Source organism: Salmo trutta, chromosome 23 (assembly GCF_901001165.1).
Source record: "Salmo trutta chromosome 23, fSalTru1.1, whole genome shotgun sequence".
Lineage (NCBI taxonomy): Eukaryota > Metazoa > Chordata > Actinopteri > Salmoniformes > Salmonidae > Salmo > Salmo trutta.
The window spans coordinates 39003749-39023786 of NC_042979.1; the positions used below are offsets into that span (position 1 = coordinate 39003749).

At 42.0% G+C, this 20038-nt stretch overlaps 1 protein-coding gene across 1 annotated transcript; it reads right to left on the reverse strand.

The window, feature by feature from the left end:
• Nucleotides 1-1386: 1386 nt before the first annotated feature.
• On the reverse strand, nucleotides 1387-18219 carry ptpa (protein phosphatase 2 phosphatase activator). The gene is made up of 10 exons (XM_029710245.1): nucleotides 18117-18219; nucleotides 15141-15250; nucleotides 14660-14746; nucleotides 11599-11724; nucleotides 11325-11442; nucleotides 10979-11078; nucleotides 10747-10871; nucleotides 10444-10544; nucleotides 6043-6150; nucleotides 1387-2332 (listed from the first exon to the last, which is right to left on the reverse strand). The coding sequence occupies exons 1-10, from the start codon at nucleotides 18196-18198 to the stop codon at nucleotides 2258-2260; spliced, it is 1032 nt and encodes a 343-aa protein (XP_029566105.1). The 5' UTR covers nucleotides 18199-18219; the 3' UTR covers nucleotides 1387-2257.
• Nucleotides 18220-20038: the final 1819 nt, after the last annotated feature.

Here is a 20038-nt window from a genome sequence, read left to right on the forward strand (position 1 = left end):
GAAAAAGGGGGTGGCTTGCAAGCCGAAGAACACCATCCCGACTGTGAAGAACAGGGGTGGAAGCATCATGTTGTGGGGGTGCTTTGCTGCAGGAGGGACTGGTGCACTTCACAAAATAGATGGCATCATGATGTAGGAAAATTATGTGGATGGAAAGTTATGTGGATATATTGAAACAACATCTCAAGACATCAGTCAGGAAGTTAAAGCTTGGTCGCAAATGGGTCTTCCAAATGGACAATGACCCCAAGCATACTTCCAAAGTTGTGGCAAAATGGCTTAAGGACAACAAAGTCAAGGTATTGGAGTGGCCATCACAAAGCCCTGATCTCAATCCCATAGACAATTTGTGGGCAGAACTGAATAAGCATGTGCGCGCAAGGAGGCCTACAAACCTGACTCAGTTACACCAGCTCTGTCAGGAGGAATGGGCCAAAATTCACCCAACTTATTGTGGGAATCTTGTGGAAGGCTACCCGAAACGTTTGACCCAAGGTAAACAATTTAAAGCCAATGCTACCAAATACTAATCGAGTGTATGTAAACTTCTGACCCACTGGGAATGTGATGAAAGAAATAAAAGTTGAAATAAATCATTCTCCACTATTATTCTGACATTTCACATTCTTAAAATAAAGTGGTGAGCCTAATTTACCTATAACAGGGAATTTTTACTAGGATTAAAGGTCAGGAATTGTGAGAAACTGAGTTCAAATGTAATTTGGCTAAGGTGTATTTAAACTTCCGACTTTAACTGGAGATCCTTTGTGGTACCTGGCCGTCCATAGGGACAAAAGGTTGGGTTTACAAACTAAGCTCATCCTATCAGCACATTGACGACAGGATTTCACCTTATGTAAAATGTGCTCCACAAGGTGTACATTTCCGGTTATTCTCCACTACCAGGAAGAAAAAGAACCAGTACTCCAGATCTGTGTGTTCAAATTGAAATATCCTATAGCTTCCACTGAGTAAGCCCCACCTCTTCTTAACTTATCAATCATGTGTGTTGTTACTGGTGACCTACTGAGCCACAATATACCAAAGTCTGGTTGATAATTGTGTACCATCAGTGGTATGACTATAACCCTTTTAACAATACTGAGCAGACCCAGACCCAAGCTGAGAGGAGCTGTACTGCTCTGGCATGGTTACACATCCACCATGGTTGCTGGAACAGGGTTGGAAAAGACAAGGTCTATGTGAAAGAAAGATGACCAAGCCAGCACGGTACAGTTCAGGTTGGTACAATAGTGTCAAAAGGGTATATTCACATTGTTTTAATGTTTAATTTCTAACCCTATTTCATTAGAATAAGTTCTTTGAGAACGTTGACATTTTCAAAACCAACCACCAGCTTCAACGAAATAATGACAGAACACCAAATTAACAAATTATTATAATATGACTTACAACTTGGATGATCATACAGGCAATAATGACAGACACATTATGCAACAAAACTGAAAACAGTTGGCCAAAACATTAGTGGACACTCAAAACAAAAAATCAGAACTGCTAAAGAAATTAGAATATCTCAAATAATCAGAGAAACACATTTATATCACAACTCTTTGTAATGAAGAATCAAAAAAAAATAAAAAACAGCTCTGTATCAAGGACTCAAGTGTCCAGTATGGGGTAGGAGCTATACACATCAGGCCACTCACAGTAAAGCCAAGCTCTTGTCTTGGCAATGTTTATCCAACAAGGCTAACCTATCCCCGCTACACCAGGGGCGTGTTCATCAGAGCACACAATGGAAAACGTTCCAAAATATTACGCAACAGAAAACAAAAAATGTGTTACTTATTGGACAAGTTCAGGTAGTCCCCTCTTTCAGTCCATTTTCTTCCATTTGGTGCCTAATGAACACGACCCTGGTCAGCATTCGTACATTTATAGAAATAAATAAATAGACACACTAGTAAAGGTGTACACACTCTCAGTATTGCATTGAGAATGACTGATAGCTTTCCATAACACGCTTACTCACAGAGACACACACAAAAACGCTTCAATCTTCAGGGGGATAGAAAGACAATAAAACAAAACCGAATTGAGTCACTGATGATCGTGGTGCCGTCATTGGCAATTTGGGGAGGGTATTTTTTGTCTCTTTATTTTGGGGTTGGTGTCTGTGCTAATATTAGGGATGAATTTGGGGATCTTTCTTGGGTGAGGATCGGGCGTTCATCCTCAAGGGATGTTGGGAGTTTGGTCTCTCCGTCACACACATGGTTTCTTTGGATGGCCGTCAGGGCTTCACAGGCTGGATGGAGATGAGACTGCCAAACTTGAAGTGCTGAATAACAGGGAACTTCTCCAAGCACTAGGAATAGACAAGGAGAAAGAGAGAAGGGAGGGAATTTACAAGGACGAAGAGAGATAAAAAGATGGTCAAAGAGAGGGAAAGATAAGGAAGAGAAATGGGGGGGTTAAAAAGAAAGAGGGAGACAGGAAAGAAAGAGATGGGGTATCAGAGATGAGAAACATTTGAGATATTTGTTTAACCTATGAGAAATAGATAAAGCGAATAGAGGACCGGTGGTGAAGAACAGAAATGGTACAATTTGACGCTTGCTTTACTTCATCTAGTGCAAACTTGGTTTAGCATCATCCATACACACCAACCAAAGCCAAAGCTATGGACTCGTCTAGAACAAGCAACTTCGTGCAATTCATATAAGGTGGTGTATGTCCTGAAATAAAGCAAAAATCTCCACTTATGGATGTTTCTTCCAAACAGCCTCTAAAAAAGCAAGTTGGTGGATTTGTTATCCAGCAAGGTGTCAATGCTTGCTAGCAAGAGCTTCCAATCACTGATCGTTATCGCTAATTTGCATCGCTGATAATTTGCTTAAATGTTCAACTTTCCCGGCTCTAGCATAATACAAGGGGAGCTTCAGAGACTGGAGCTACCACAGGACAGCTAGCATTAACCCTTATCAGGTCATCTTTCATCTCATCCACAACTGCCAGTCCTGGCTTAGTTACCTCTGGCTGTGACAATTTGGTCACATTTACATTCGTCTAAACATTGAGAGTTGTATCTGCCTTTCGTATGGCTAGCTAGCCACTTCCAGACCCGACATTGCTATTTATACTATCCATGGACGTCTCAAAATGAGGGCTGTTGTACGAAACAAATTCATCATTGGATCGTCTCTAACCAATCAGAGTATCAAAGCCAATGATGGCTCTGGCACAACCCATCGGAATCTTGGGCCAATTAGAAGAGTCAGAATGTGTTCGCATTCTACAAGGCGTCAGGTAGGAAAACTAATCCAGACTCATTGTGGAGAAGAAACACGAGTGGGCGTGGCATTGGGCAGCAGCGAACCAGCTAACTTCACACTCAGATCGCAGGCATATGAAACTTTGATAAATGAAATGGGAGTTTTTGAGTAAAGTCATTGTTGGCCTCAAATCCATGCCTGTTTCTACAATCGTGTGATCGCCATTAAAAACAATTAAATGGAGACGGCTGCACCTGGCAGGTAGTTCACACTCCTAGAGGTGATAGACTGTTGGGGTGATTGAGTTGCCCAGTTCCAAATTGAACACTAGTCCCTAGTTAAAATAAATAAATATATAAATAAAATATATATAAATAAAAAGAAACACCTTGACCTCTCACAGATGACTAACATTGCTTCTGCTTACTACTTTGTAGTACCACATTGCCAAAATCTCTGTGGGTGTATCTTCGGAACAGCCTGTAAAACTGGTCTAAAACTAGTCTATCAAGCAATGTGTCAAAGCTTGCTAGCGAGAGCTTCCTTCCACTGATTGTTAACGCAATGTTGCGTCGCTGATCATTTGCAGCCCTGAAGAATGCACAGTGTGCCGAAGTGTTTGTTTACCATTAAAATGTTGGGAACATATACAGTGTGACTTTTTTTATTTTTATACACTACATCTCTAGCTGCCAAGAGTGAAATGATTCAATGTCTCCTTGTGCCCCCGTCCATTGAAAATGACTGATATACGGTAGTTCAGTGGCTCAAAGTAATAAACAATGTGAATCAACAGCAAATGCTAAAGATTTAGATGTGTGGAGTCAAAATTATTATTGCGCAACCTTGGGTAACACTTTACAGTATTTACCTAGTATTAGTGCTCACCGATTGACTGTTCTTTAAACAAATAATTGACTGAAGTCGGTTCAATTATTAGAATTCCATTAAAAAAATTCTGTGAGATCCATGCGCATTTTCTCACTGCAGTTTCTCTAGCAATAGATCAAGCCCGAACTGTGCAATGTAGTAGGGAGTTAGTTTCCAAAAGCCCAATATTAAACATAATTACCACGTTTTTCTGTGCTAAACTAACTACAATGACCATAATCCATTGCGTGCCGTGCCTACTTGTTCGGTCTGTGTGGGGCAGAGACAGAAGAACAGGGGGATGTATCTCTACCTGAAAATGCATGATCTAAGTGATCAATAGTTAGTATTCAGCAGCCATTAAAGTATGCCTTTTTTACTTTGAAGAACTACTAAAACAGTGATTTTGTCAGACAGCATAGGCCTAGTTAAATAAAGGTTAAATAAAAAATGTAAATAAAGAGATGATATGAGTTGGAATGAAATAAAAGCCATCAAACAAATGTAATATACAGAACTGAAATATTTGATTAAGTAATGTGAATAAATAATGGTTAAGTGATAAGCAGTAAAAATTATAAAAAATGAACTGTTATTTTTTGTACTCAAACCAAACCTCAAAAAGCACTAATCACTCAGCACTACCTATCTACTACAATACTCGAAGGCATTACATGGTAATAGCATAACACCCAATAATAACTATTTTAGTTGATTTGTGGTTCATACAACAGGCACCTTGACATACTACACTGGTATCAAGTATCAGAGGTCTCTAAAAAAGGTAAGTACTTCTTCAATCCGCATTTGTTCAGTCTTTGTCAATTGACTTTATAACGTCTGTAAATTAACTCCCCCAAAAAAGTCCACACCAGGGTCAGGATAAACATTTGAACAGAACGTATTTTCTGAGAGTTGCATATTTTGTTGTTGTGCCCTAGCAGAAGTGGAGAAATTGCGAAAGGGCTGAGGAGGGAAGCAAGCAGCAGGCTAGAGGCAGGACAGCGGTAGAGAGAACCAGAGAAAAGAGGGAGCGAGACAGAGCACAGAGCTGATTCCCTATGTGGGGCCGGGGGAGGGAGAGTGGAATGCGAGCCTGGGAAGGATGGGGGGGGGATGGGTGGGTGGGTGGGTGTTAGCAGACAGCTTGGCCCCTCAGCTCTGGGAAGACTAGCAGGCCCACTCTTGAAAACACAGGATGTGGGCTCAGGCAGGAGAAGGGGGTGGGGCCAGCAATACTCTCTCACACACAGACACTGTTCCGCTCTCTCAGTTCCTCTCTCGTTTAACCCTTGCCTGCCTCTAACTCCTCAATAGAATCATTAGCCTACTCGCTCTTCAGAACACATTTACAGTTATAATCACACTTCAAGATAGGACAGGACATAACGCTAAGTTATATTTGAGTATTAATAAACAAGATTTTTATTTATAAGTCTCTTTCTTCCGTTCCACTTGGGAGGACTACACTTCTGTTTGAATGACCTTGTAAACATTAATGATTAAAACTACTTTCATTACCCCTGACATGAAATTGAATCCCTATTCTGTAGTACCTCAAACGGCCACTGGGGAAATCCAGATAACAGAATTCATCTTTAAAAAGCACAGTCGGATTTCAACTAATGAAATTTACCCCTTGATTTGGGAGAGTATGACTCATAAATATCTTAATGGGATAAGTACAACTACCTTGTAACCTGACTGACCTATGACTCCACTGTTTATTTCTTGGTTGTCATAGGATACTGTGTTAACTGAAAGATATACATCTTCAAAACGTGTTAGAAACCAAGTGCAATTTAACTGTTAATGGGACACATTTTCTTTATCGTTTACCTTTATTTTAGGGGGACCCACTGTCAAGGTTCATCATACACTTTTAAGTGTAGATTTAGATTGTTCTCACTCTATGGGGTGTCTCTCCTCTTACCTCTGCCTTGTACATTCGGATCAGGCCCTGGTTGACTTTGGACCAGGTGGGGACAGCACTGATGTTCCACAGCTGATTGGAGTGCTCAGCAAACGGACCAGTTTTCATCTGGGGGGAGGGGAGAGAGAGTGTGGGGTAATACAGAAAGAGAGAGGGGGGAGGGGGAAGAGCGTGAAATATATCTTAAATTCATCCATTAGCTAACCAGCCAATAAGGAATATATAAGCCTAAGACATTACAAGACAATGACAGGCAGGTCAACAGTTGTCCCACTGTCCATCTCATACTTTTTGGGGTGCCAGTGAGGAGAGTGCATTTCTTTCTTTGTGTGTGTGTGTGTGTGTGTGTGTGTGTGTGTGTGTGTGTGTGTGTATGCCCTTATATTTACCCCAAGGGAAGAAAGAGAGACAGACAGAGACAAAGAGAGTAAGAGGGACCCTGAATGAATGAATGAATGAATGAATGTAGTGGTAGTGTTTGGACACTGTCTCCCTCCACAGCACCTCCCCCCCCACCAAAACCCAGAGGACGGCTTGTGACCGGGGCAGGAACCCAACCCTAGCCCCTGGCTTCCCCCGGGCCTCCACCAGAGAGGGGGAGGGAGAGAGGGATGGGGGTGGGGTCTAGTGAGGGTACCCTGAGGGAAGGAGTGACTCACAACAGCATGTGGGGAAGGAAATGACTCTGGTGAGTTTAGTACACTACACACAACCTCCCAGAAAGGCTGAGACTGTGTATATATATATATATATATGCACATTTGTGTGTCAGCATGTGAGTGTTCGCACGTGAGAGAGAGAGAAAATATGCAAGCAGAACAGTTTGTCTGAGAGACCTTACAACACACACACAAACAGGAGAGAGAGAAATGTGCTTAAGGCACATATCCATACGCAAAATAAACCTGCATACATCTCCCCCCTCCTCCAGGGGGACAAACATCTATCTGGAGGTGACTGTATTCCCTCCCAAATATGCCCTCCGAGACAAAACAACCAACAACAACTCCTGCAGATCTGTCGCACGCTGGGTCTGTACATAGTCAATGGTAAGCTTTGAGGAGACTCCTATGGTAGGTACACCTACAGCTCATCCCTTGGCAGTAGTACTGTGTACCCAGAGTCTCAGAGCGTTCACAGTCTACTTGAACGGAGCAATAATCAATCATGAGGCGTCAAACAACACAATAATAAGAAATGCTATAGATGAAGACCTACCAACCAACTGAGACAACTTCCTGGACAAAACATTTCAGTGTAATAGTGAAAGTGTAAACTCCGCAGTAAAAAGCCTATCTAACCAAAAACAGAGACCTAGAAAACCTGAGCCTACGTCTTCACTATGGTGAATCACTAAAACAATACAGAAAAAGAACAGCACGTCAGCTCAATGTAATATATATATATATATATAAAAAATCTAACCACAGTTATCTATCCAAAACAGAGATGTATGGATAAACCACTTCCCCAATCTTTCTGGCTCTATAACAAAGAACAAAAACATATACATGATCAATTACAAATCTTAGACTCAGCTATTAAAGACTACCAGAACCCACTGGATTAACCAATTACAATGAATGAATTAAAGGACATAATGCAACCCTTCAACCCAAAAAGGCTTGTGGTGTTGATGGTATCCTCAATTAAATGAAATGATAAAATATACAGACCACAAATTCCAATTGGCTAAACTTAAACATCCTCCTCAGCTCTGGCATCTTCCTCAGTATTTGGAACCAAGGAGTGATCACCCCAATCCACAGAAGTGGAGACAAATTTGACCCCAATAACCAGATATGCGTCAACAGCAACCTTGGGAAAATCCTATGAATTATCATTAACAGCAGACTCGTGCATTTCCTCAGTGAAAACAATGTACTGAGCAAATGTCAAATTGGCTTTTTAACAAAATACCATATGACAAGCCAAAACAAAGCCAAAGTCTTCTCATGCTTTGTTTATTTCAAAAAAGCTTTTGACTCAATTTGGCATGAGGGTCTGCTATACAAATTGATGGAAAGTGGTATTGGGAGAAAAACAAACATACGACATTAAAAAAAATCAATGTTCACAAACAACAAGTGTGCAGTTAAAATTGGCAATAAACACACAGATTTCTTTCCACAGGGCCGTGGGGTGAGACAGGGATGCAGCTTGAGCACCACCCTCTTCAACATATATATCAACAAATTGGCGCGGGCACTAGAACAGTCTGCAGCACCCGGCCTCACCCTACTAGAATCTGAAGTCAAATGTCTACTGATGATCTTGTGCTTTTGTCCCCAACCAAGGGAGGGCCTACAGCAGCACCTAGATATTCTGCACAGATTCTGTCAGACCTGGGCCCTGATAGTAAATCTCAGTAAGACAAAAATAATGGTGTTCCAAAAAAAGGTCCAGTTTCCAGGACCACAAATACAAATTCCATCTAGACACCGTTGACCTAGACCACAAAAAAAAACTATACATACCTTGGCCTAAACATCAGCGCCACAGGTAACTTCCACAAAGCTGTGAACGAGCTGAGAGACAAGGCAAGAAGGGCCTTCTATGCCATGAAAAGGAACATAAAATTCAACATACCAATCAGGATCTGGCTAAAAATACTTGAATCAGTTATAGAACTCATTGCCCTTTATGGTTGTGAGCTCTGGGGTCCATTCACCAACCAAGAATTCACAAAACAGGACAAACACTAAATTGACACTCTGCATGCAGAATTCTGCAAAAACATTCTCAGTGTACAATGTGAAACACCAAATAATGCACGCAGAGCAGAATTAGGCCGATACGCACTAATTATCAAATCAAGAAAAGCTGTGTTAACTTCAACAACCACCTAAAAAGGAAGCAATTCCTAAACCTTCCTTAACAAAGCCATCGCCCACAGAGAGATTAACCTAGGGAAGAGTCCCTTAAGCAAGCTGGTCCTGGGGCTCTGTTCACAAACACAAACAGACCCCACAGACCCCCAGGACAGCAACACAATCAGACCCAACCAAACAAAAAGAGAATTACTTGACACATTGGAAATAATTTATTTTAAAAAACAGAGCAAACTAGAATTCTATTTGGCCCTAAACAGACAGTACACAGTGGCAGAATACCTGACCACTGTGACTGACCCAAACTTAAGGAAAGCTTTGACTATGTACAGACTCAGTGAGTATAGCCTTGCTATTGAGAAAGGCAGCCGAAAACAGACCTGGCTCTCAAGAGAAGACAGGCTATATGCACACTGCCCATAAAATGAGGTAGAAACTGAGCTGTACTTCCTAACATCCTGCCAAATGTATGACCATATTAGTGACACATATTTCCCTCAAATTACACAGACCCCAAAAAGAAATAGAAAACTCAATTTTGATAGGCTCCCATATCTACTGGGTGAAATACCACAGTGTGCAATCACAGCAGAAAGATGTGTGACCTGCTGCCACAAGAAAAGGGCAACCAGTGAAGAACAAACACAATTGTAAATACAACCCATATTTATGTTTATTTCTTTTCCCTTTTGTACTTTAACTATTTGCACATCGTTATAACACTGTATATATGCATAATATGACATTTGAAATGTCTCTAGTCCTTTGAACATTTTGTGAGTGTAATGTTTACTGTTAATTTTGTATTGTTTATTATCTATTTCACTTGCTTTGACAATGTAAACATATGTTTCCCATGCCAATAAAGCCCATTGAATTGAGAGAAAAAGTGAAAGAGAGAGAGAAAGAGAGATCGGGAGAGGGAGGGAGGTCCCCGCAGCTGCAGCAGCTTTTTGCCGTTCGGGGGAAGGAACAGGACATAGCAACACCTCCTCCCTTCCCCTCCTTTTTTGCCACAGTCTCAAAATCACATTCCCCTCTCTCTGCCACTCCACCCAACACACCCTCTTCTGGTCAGGTTTCCTGGCTCACTTATGGGCTACTGTGAGTATCTTGTCGGTGGAATGGCTTACACAAATCAGTCCTTACTTTTCTTGCATTAACACTGGCCTTATGACTTAACACTGAATTTGCTTATAGCTGCTTTAGTCGCTATGGCTGAGATGTGGTTGTCGTACTTAGCTACCTTAAGATGAATGCACTACCTGTAACTCGCTCTGCTAAATGACTAAAATATACTTAAAAAAGATTTGTAAAAATACATAAGTCCAATTCCTCTGTCTCTCAAAATGATGATCAGAGTTGTAAACCAAAATTCAGTCAACTCAATTCAATGATTCAATTAACACATCAGAAATCCCCATAGAATGCAATAGGGAGAAAATATCAATTCACGACCCGCATCACAGACAATTCACTGTGTGTATGAACTGAACTGCGGTGGCATGGACACTGAACCCTGCGGAACACCCATTTTCTGTTTTTCCTTCTGCCTAAATGTCCCTCTCACCTCATTAATGAATTTGATGCACTCCAGAAACATGTAGTCGTGGTGATTCTCGTTGACCACTTTCTCATCGACAAAGTGCTTGGGCTCCAATGTGGGGTGGTCTGGGACAAAGGGAGGAGGAAGCAGAGGACAAAAAAGAAAAAAACTAATTAGACACACCGACCACTGGGTGTCACTCTTTCCCTTGCCACACTGCAGTATAGCCTTTATAACTATCAAATATGCATGACACATATTTTCAAATACTTTCGCTGTGCATGGGTGAAGTAGGCTTTGCCTGGGCTAGTGGAGTAGGCCTCTTACCTACAAACTGGGAGCTGCCCCATATGAAAGGTAGAAATTGGAAATCATCCAACCCCCAGACCCCCTGGCTGCCAGCAGGCTCCATTCTGTAGGTTTTCTGAAGCTTGCGCATGACCACCAGATACCTGGTGGGGTTTTAAAAAGAAAGTTGTAGTTTCATTTATAGTCCATACGAGGCACATACAATCGCTTACAGATTGTGCGCACACACACAAAACAGTGCCTGTCTCACCTGTCAAACACCTTGAAAATGATGGCCAACTGGTCATCTACCCGGAGAGCTCCGATCTTGCAGAGACAGCAGAGGAAGATGGCAAAGGCAGCCTCGTGACCTGGCAACACAACAACCTGTGTCATTCATGGACAGTCACACACACACAAATGTGATAAATATAAGTATCTCCTATTGTTACTAATAGAGTTGTAGTGGGCAATACCAAAGTCAAAGGCAGAATATATTTGTAAAGGACAGCGTTCTGAAGAGGGAAAGAATGTGATTTGTGTTTCAACAGTGCCCTCTAGTGGGCAAATGAAACAGGGACACACACACATTAAGGACGTGTCTGTCTGCGTGTTACCTGTTCCATAGTCTATCCTGGTGGAGTTGCCCACCGCCTCCTTCAAATACACAGCTATCTCTGGAGCCGCAGCTGCCTTGTCTTCTGGGATGACTGCTGCAACCAGGCCCTCTGCTTCCTACACACACCATTTTTTACATTTGTGTCATTTAGCAGAAACTCAGAGCGACTGCATATCACAAACCTCACAAACAATTTCAATTCTATCTATTTTATTAAAACACTTCTGAATAGTATAAACCCTTTGTGTGTGTGTGTGTGTGTGTGTGTTTACCTGGTCGAGCTTGGCGTACCAAGTCCTGTAGGCCTTGTTGCCAAAGCGAGAGGGCTGGTCTTCAGGAGGGGTCTCATCTATCCAGCGGTCCAGAGTCCCCAACAGAACCAAAAGCTTCTCTATGGTCTGAAATGAGAACAGACACATTCACAAAAACCCTGCTAACATTTTTAACTGTTATTTGGATACATTTGATTCTTATTAGCACTTCAGCAATTTTGCCAAGAAGGATAGTTCATTATTATTGAGGTGACATGCAAAGTTAGTGAAGACCTATACAAAAAGACTCAAAACTGTAATTGTTGCCTAAGGTGCTTCCACCATGTATTGACTCGGGTAGGCGGTATACTTCAATATCATCAAGATATGTTTTTATTTCAAATTAATTCATACATTTGCCATCAATTGTTACTTCCCAAGGCTTTAAGGGAAATAAATGTGAAAAGAACACAAAGAGGGTGAATACTTTTTGTTTGTGTACCAACAACAGCCCAAGGCATTGTGGCTTGATATGACCCCATTCTCCCTGTGTCCCTCTCTGTCCTCCTGATGAAAGAAAAGTTGCCTCCCGAGACCCATGATGGAGGGGGGAGGGGTTGCCCATCTTTCACACTGACTGACAGCCAGCTTCGCTATGGCTGTAGATGGCCCTCCCCTTTCACCTCCCAAACTACTCCATAAGTCATGAAAAGGAGAGACAGTAGTAGTCCGTGTATGTGATGCTACCAAAGGCAAGAATACAATATAATGGATTTCCATGTATTTTTTACGCATGGAATTAGCACCTGTTCGGGTGGGATGGAGGTTTTGACAGACTGCATAACATCACAATCTGAATAGTCTGACCAACGACCAGTCATCTTTTATTTTCATATGCATCTTCCTACTTTGTAGGGGTAAGTGGGGTAGACTCTAGAGAACGGGGTAGCAGGTAGCCTAGCGGTTAAGAGCGTTGGGCCATTAAAACAAAAGGTCGCTGAATGAATCCCTGAGCTGACAAGGTGGTAAAATGTGCCGTTCTGCCATTGAGCAAGGCAGTTAAGCTCCAACAACAACTGCTCCCCGGGTGCAGATGACGTGGACGTCGATTAAGGCAGCCCCTCGCACCTCTCTGATTCAGAGGTTTTGGGTTAAATGCGGAAGCCACATTTCGGTTGAATGCCTTAAGTTTTGCAACTGACTAGGTATCCCCCTTTCCCTTCCCTTAGTGTCTAGACGATCCTATCTGCCAATCTGGGCCGTGTATGTAAATATATATCAACACACCCACACGATTAGATTGAGCATTTTAATGGCTAAAGGAGGCTCAAAGGGAAACAAATTATTTAAAATATACAGTGCCTTAAGAAAGCATTCAGACCCCTTGAATTTTTCCACATTGTTACGTTACAGCCTTACTCTAAAATTGATTAAATAAAAAAAATCCTCAGCAATCTACACATAATGACAAAGCGAAAACAGGGTAGAAATGTTTGCATATTTATTACAAATAAAAATGGAAATACCTTAATTACAAGTAATCAGACCCTTTGCTTTGAGACTCGAAATTGAGCTCAGGTGCATCCTGTTTTCATTGATCATCCTTGAGATGTTTCTACAACTTGATTGGGGTCCACCTGTGGTAAATTCAACTGATTGGACATGATTTGGAAAGACACACACCTGTCTATATAAGGTCCCACAGTTGACAGTGCATGTCACAGCAAAAACCAAGCCATGAGGTTGAACGAATTGTCCGTAGAGCTCGAAGACAGGATTGTGTCGTGGCACAGATGTAGGGAAGGGTACGAAAACATTTCTGCAGCATTGAAGGTCCCCAAGAACACAATGGCCTCCATCATTCTTAAATGGAAGAAGTTTGGAACCACCAAGACTCTTCCTAGAGCTGGCCACCCGGCCAAACTGAGCAATCGGGGGAGAAGGGCCTTGGTCGGGAGGTGACCAAGAACCCGATGGTCACTGACAGAGCTCTAGAGTTGCTCTCTGGAGATGGGAGAACCTTCCAGAAGGACAACCATCTCTGCAACATGCCAACAACCAGGCCTTTATGTTAGAGTGGCCAGACAGAAGCCACTCCTCAGTAAAAGGCACATGAGAACCCGCTTGGAGTTTCCCAAAAGGCGCCTAAAGACTCTCAGACCATGAGAAACAAGATTCTCTGGTCTGATGAAACCAAGATATAACTCTTTGGCCTGAATGCCAAGCGTCACGTCGAAGGAAACCTGGTACCATCCCTACGGTGAAGCATGGTGGTGGCAGCATCATGCTGTGGGGATGTTTTTCAGCGGCAGGGACTGGGAAACTAGTCAGGGTCGAGGTAAAGATGAACGGAGCAAAGTACAGAGATCCTTGATGAAAACCTGCTAAGGACCTCAGACTAGGGTGACGGTTCACCTTCCAACAGGACAATGACCATAAGCACATAGGCAAGACGGAGCAGGAGTGGCTTCGGGACAAGTCTCTGAATGTGCTTGAGTGGCCCAGCCAGAGCCTGGACTTAAACACGATCAAACTTCTCTGGAGAGCTGAAAATAACTGTGCAGCGATGCTCCCCATCCAATCTGACAGAGCTTGAGAGGATCTGCAGAGAAAAATGGGACAAACTCCCCAAATACAGGTGTGCCAAGCTTGTAGCATAATACCCAGGAAGAATCAAGGCTGAAATCACTGCCAACGGTGCTTCATCAAGGTACTGAGTACAGGATCTGAATACTTATGTAAATGTCATTTGAGAATAAAAAAATTAAAAAAATGATCCCCCCCAAAAATGTCCCATGTTTTTGCTTTGTCATGAGGTAGTGTGTAAATTGACGAGGAGAAAAAAAACAATTTCTTCAATTGTAACAAAATGTGGAAAAAGTCAAGGGGTCTGATACTTTCCAAAGGCACTGTATATACAAAAAATTTTTTTATAGAACATAGCTATTTTCATTAAATAAACAGTGATTTAGACAGTGATTTAAACAGACTGCATGGGGGCTTTAAATGAGCGGTGTGTGTGTATCAATACACATGTAATAAGAAACATTGTTTCCATCTGAAGTGATATGTCACTACATACCTCAGACACTTTGTATTCACATGTAAGTTTCTTCCCCTTCACTCCCTCGTTCAGCGTCAGAATGAATCCCATGTAATCAGCATACGCCTTTGAGGAAGAGAGTGAAAGAGATATGGTTAGTACTCAATGGAGGACCTGACTTTTCTAGTTCTCCAATGCTGTCATAACAGGTTACATATACCCTTTGTATATTCAGTTGGGATAATAAAGACTAATCTACTTGAACATGACTACCTGGGTTGAGGCATGCCGACTACCTGGGTTGTGTTCATTAGACTACACAACAGAATACTTTTAAAAAGCTTTTACAATGGAAAACTAAAGAGTTTGTCCCAGTAGTCCCTCCCTGTTAAGTCAATTTTCTTCCATTTGGTGCCTAATGAACAGGCCCCTGGAGTGTTTCCATTTCCATGTAGTGGGTGTCTAAACCCTCTGGGCTATAGATAGGTTTAGAATTAGACCTATCATAGGTGTGGTGTACCTGGGAACGTTTCCACTTCCCCATATCAGGAAACATGCTGATCTCCTTTTTGGGCACCATGAAGTTCTGACAGACAGGGATCGGTGGTGTGTCATCTTCGGGGGAGGAGCCTGAAGAGTAGACGGGGAAACGGGGAAACTAGTCATGGCATGTCAGCTGTGTCCCAATAGCTTGAGTTGCATGCTAGCTGTTCCAGTCATTGCACCATTAGCAATGGCTTGCGAAATTACCATAAACTTCCTTCAAACTGCACGCAGAGACATAAAAATGGTATCCATGGGTTCATCTGACTCTGGGTAAGTAGAAAAATAGCTAAATTGCCAAAAACTTGCACTATCCCTTTAACCAAAGGGTCAGATTACCATATCCAAACTCTGACCATGTAGGAGCAACATCTGCTACTAATTCTAATGCTGCACTGTGTTAGAGGCCTGATTCTGAGACATAATACAATACTGTCCGCTTGAGTAATCCCTCTGGAATAAATAAACATTTAAGAATAACCACACACAAAAATACATGACACACAGTACACATGCACTTTAAATTATTTCATGTTCTGGGTTTCGAACTTAAGGCATAACAAGCTTGTTTTTCTACCTGTCTTTGGTCCACTCAGCAAAGTGACAGGGCAAAATAAACAATCTAACATTGTAGAGTGCAGGGGAGTTTTCCAGTTGCAACCAAATACACAAAAAATATTTCAAGGACTTAAGGCCTACAGTGACACACCTACACCATGCAGCCTATATATGGGATACTCATCAAGCATTGGAACGCCATCCATACAGATTTTTCGTCATCACTGAGCAGCACATGAACCCATTGATATAGTCTAACGAATGTCAGTGTGAACTGTATAAACTATGGCACCATGTATGACACAGCCTGACATCGAAAGGCGGGGACAATATTGCCTTTTTTCCATCCATTGACTTCATGCCCAAATGGCTATCTAGTGACAGTGCATTAGCACATTCTACCAATAGCTAGCTAGCTATTGCAAATTACGTAGCTAGTGTAACAGTCATTAGCCATTAATTGGCTCATGCTGATTGTACAAAATGAAAGTAGCTAGCAAGCATCTATATCACGGGTGGGTCTAATCCTGATTGGTTAAAAACCCCATTCCAGCCAGTGTCTATTCCACAAATTACCACCAGCTAAATTTACAACGTTAAAATGCCTATTTACTCTGTTCCATCTGACTGCGCAATCTGCTGGATCATCAGCCCAGCCAGGCAATTTATAAAATTGATCTCATTATAAAAAGCATCTAGACATTCTCACATTTCTTTTAGACTAACATTAGGTTTTCAACAGCAGAGATTTGTATAAACCTTGCTGTCTGTCTCTCTGACATTTGCAACATTGTTTCAATATTCAAATTCGATCTCCAGCTGTCCCATTGTAATGAATGTGTCGGGAGTTGGGACAAGACAGACGGGCAGTGTCTCAGCCAGTCGAAATCCTGAATCAGCTGGCATAATTTTTATGGATATATACAAAGAAATGTCAATTGAAAAAAGGTACAACGAAATTAAGTGCAGATATTTTGCAGACTTTCCAGCTTCAGTTTGAGTGATTTATTTAACTAGGCAAGTCAGTTAAGAGCTAATTATTATTTATAATGCTGGCCTACCCTGGCCAACCACTAACGACTCTGGGCCAACTGTGCGCCGCCCTATGGGACTCCCAATCACGGTCGGTTGTGATACAGCCTGGAATCAAACCAGGGTCTGTACCAGGAACAGCGGCTCTAGCACTGCCTTATTAGACCGCTGCGCCAATCGGGTGCCCTGATTGTGTTAGCTCCTCTGAACAACAGCGTCCTGACGAGTGAGCACATTTTCTATGCCAGGCGAAATCGCACCTCATTAGCTCATTGTTAAGATATATCCAAATAAGTGTCACCAGAAAACAGCTTCAACAAATGCAAATACTTTGTTGTTATTCTGGGTGCATCTTTCGACGTGACTAAGTTAGCCGTAGTTGGCTAGCTATCAAGCAAGGGATAAGAACGTTGCCAGCCAGTATGACAATAGAACATTTAGAACGTCGAATCCATAGAGACTAGGTCGCTTCTCTAGCAACCAAACTGATAGACCAGCCGGCTTGGATAGCAACCCTAGATGTGTCGGGCCAAACAACACCCATACAAATATATCCTCCAAAAACTGGCTTCTCGGGCATTATCACTTATTTATACCACGGGTGGTTCTAATCTTGAATGCTGATTGGTTAAAACCGCATTCCTGGCGGTGACTATTCCACAAATGACCACCTGCTAAATCTATGACGTTAAAATGTCTATTTAATCGGTTCCATTTCACTGTGCAGTTTACTGTCTCCGGTGGTAATTTGTGGAATAGAAACCGATTGGAATGTGTTTTAACCAATCAGCATTCAGGATTAGTCCCATCCGTTTTATAAATTATAAAAACAGTCATTAATGAGCAGCACATGAACACATTGATATAGTCTAACTAATGTCAGTGTGCCCTGTATAAACTATGGCACCATGTATGACACAGCCTGACATCGAAAGGCGGGGACAATATTGCCTTTTTCCATCCATTGACTTCATCTAGTGGCAGTGCATTAGCACATTCTACCAATAGCTAGCTAGCTAGGTTAGCAAGTTGCATTGCTAGTGTAAATCATTAGCCATTAATTAACTCATGCTGATTGTACAAAATGTATTTAGCTAGCTATCATCTATATCATGCAATAGATTATACAATGTTCTATAATTTGCACACTACTAGCTAGCGCCTCGAATTAGATAGCTACTTAACCACGAACAAATAGTCTAGTTAGCTACATTGCTAACCAGGACCCATTCATTGGCTCACGAAAAGTTACGAGCAGCATTGTTCCAAATGGGGAATCTCCTTCTACTTCTTTCTTATGAGCAACCATTGCATTCATTTTAATATTGCAGAAAACTCAGCATTAAACGATTAAATCAGCTACCTGAATGGTGTTCAGTCTCCGCCATGTTTACAAGAGTTGCGGTACAACCAGATATCTCACCGGATGTATAAATGTGAAGCATCCGGTTGGCGTTTCCACTCACTACCAAATATGGTGATGAGAGGAAGCCAATGGAGAAGATGGCGCGAGATTGATTTTGGCCGACATTCTGAAAATTTCTCATCGATGAAACATTTAATCTCAATACAGTTTTCCTTTTCCAAAAATAGACTCAGACTACGTTTTGTAGACTTTACCCTTTGGCAAAGTTTTTTTTTTTGCGCACGCGCACTTCACATAGTAGGCGTTCCAGAACTTTCACAGAACGCGTCAATAGGATCTCGCTAGCTCGTGCTTGGCTCTGCCCACCTCCTTGCTTGTTCTCCCCACTATGATTAATTTGCTCCCATTGGAAACGACACGTTGTTGTCTATCTTGGGGAAGTTATACACATCTTTGGTTTAGGTTTTGACAACATCAGGCACCTTTCAACTTTCACCCTAGTCTCGAGCGTCTTTTGCAGCGCCCTCGTGCGTTGTTGCGGTGCACTGCAGAGACTAGCGCGTAGGCACCATAGATGTAGATAGAATCGGATTTTTGTCCTCTATTTATCACGTGTATCGAATATAACAGGTGTAGTCTTTACAGTGAACTGCTTACTTATGAGCACTTTCCCAACAATGCGGAGCTAAAAACGAAGAAAATATTTGCCAAAAAAAGGAAATATGAACACAATAAAATAACAATAATGAGGCTATATAGGAGTACCAGTACCGAGTCAATGTGAAGGGGTACGAGGTAGTTGAGGTAATTAACATTACATCTGCATGTGGGTAGGGGTAAAAGTGTCAAGGCAATCAGGATAGAAAATAAACAAGAGTAGCGGCAGACTCGTCTTTATATCTGTGCCATTATAGCATCTGTGACAGCATGGGCAGCGCCATTGAGGCTACAACCCATAGGAATCCTCACCCAGTTGACTACTTTAAAATGGCAGAAGCATGGTGGAAGCCCTCAACGGCCCTGCACATGCTAAATTGGCCATTTGGCCACTAGAGGCCTTTATTGGTCTCCTGAGTGGTGCAGTGGTCTAAGGCACTGCATCTCAGTGCTAGAAGTGTCACTACAGACCCTAGTTCGAATCCAGGCTGTATCACAACCGGCCGTGATTGGGAGTCCATTGGGCGGCGAACAATTGGCCCAGCGTCGTCCGGGTTAGGCCGTCATTGTAATTAAGAATTTGTTCTTAACTGACTTGCCTAGTTAAATAAAGGTTAACATTGTATTTATTTATTTACAAATGGTAGCGTAAGTTTCTACAAACTCTTGGTGCTTTCAAGACAACTTGCAACTCCGGAAAAAAAGGAGGTCAAATCATGACATCAGTGATCTTCAAGTCGGAGCTCTAGAATGACGCCAGTTTCCGACTTGGAATTCAGAGTTGGATGACCATTCCCAGTCGGAGCTCGTTTTTCACCGAGTTCCTAATTGTCTTGAACGAACTGAACTCGGAAGTTAGAGATTTTCTAGGTCGAGGTTGTTTTGAAACGCATACTTAATGCAGACGCAAGATTCGGAGTGTTGTAATGTCGTTTTTCGTCACAAAAGGGGCGGCTCCTTGTAGATCCGGCACTCGATATATATTTTTTACTAACTGAAAATTGAGACACGCCGTATCATTCCTTCCGCAGCATGGGGGCAGTGTTGTCACTTAGTGTTTTGATCTGATCTACGCCACTCGGGAGCATATACCACGTTTCCATCCAGTTTTTATGCGAGTGAAGTCATACCATATTAAAACAAATCACTACAGCTGTGAAGAAAACAACACGTTTCGGTACAATTGTATAAATGCCGACAGATTAGTTCGACATGGTGGGATCTTTTTTTGTGTTGGTAAAATGTATTATGCGAGAAATGGC

Coding starts and splice junctions, on each gene's coding strand:
- ptpa (XM_029710245.1), bottom strand. CDS start 18,198: ATGCTTCACATTTATACATCCGGTGAGATATCTGGTTGTACCGCAACT. Junction 14,747..15,140: donor GGAAGTGGAAACGTTCCCAG/GTACACCACACC, acceptor TCTTCCTCAAAG/GCGTATGCTGATTACATGGG. Junction 2,333..6,042: donor TCCGAATGTACAAGGCAGAG/GTAAGAGGAGAG, acceptor GTCTATTCCTAG/TGCTTGGAGAAGTTCCCTGT.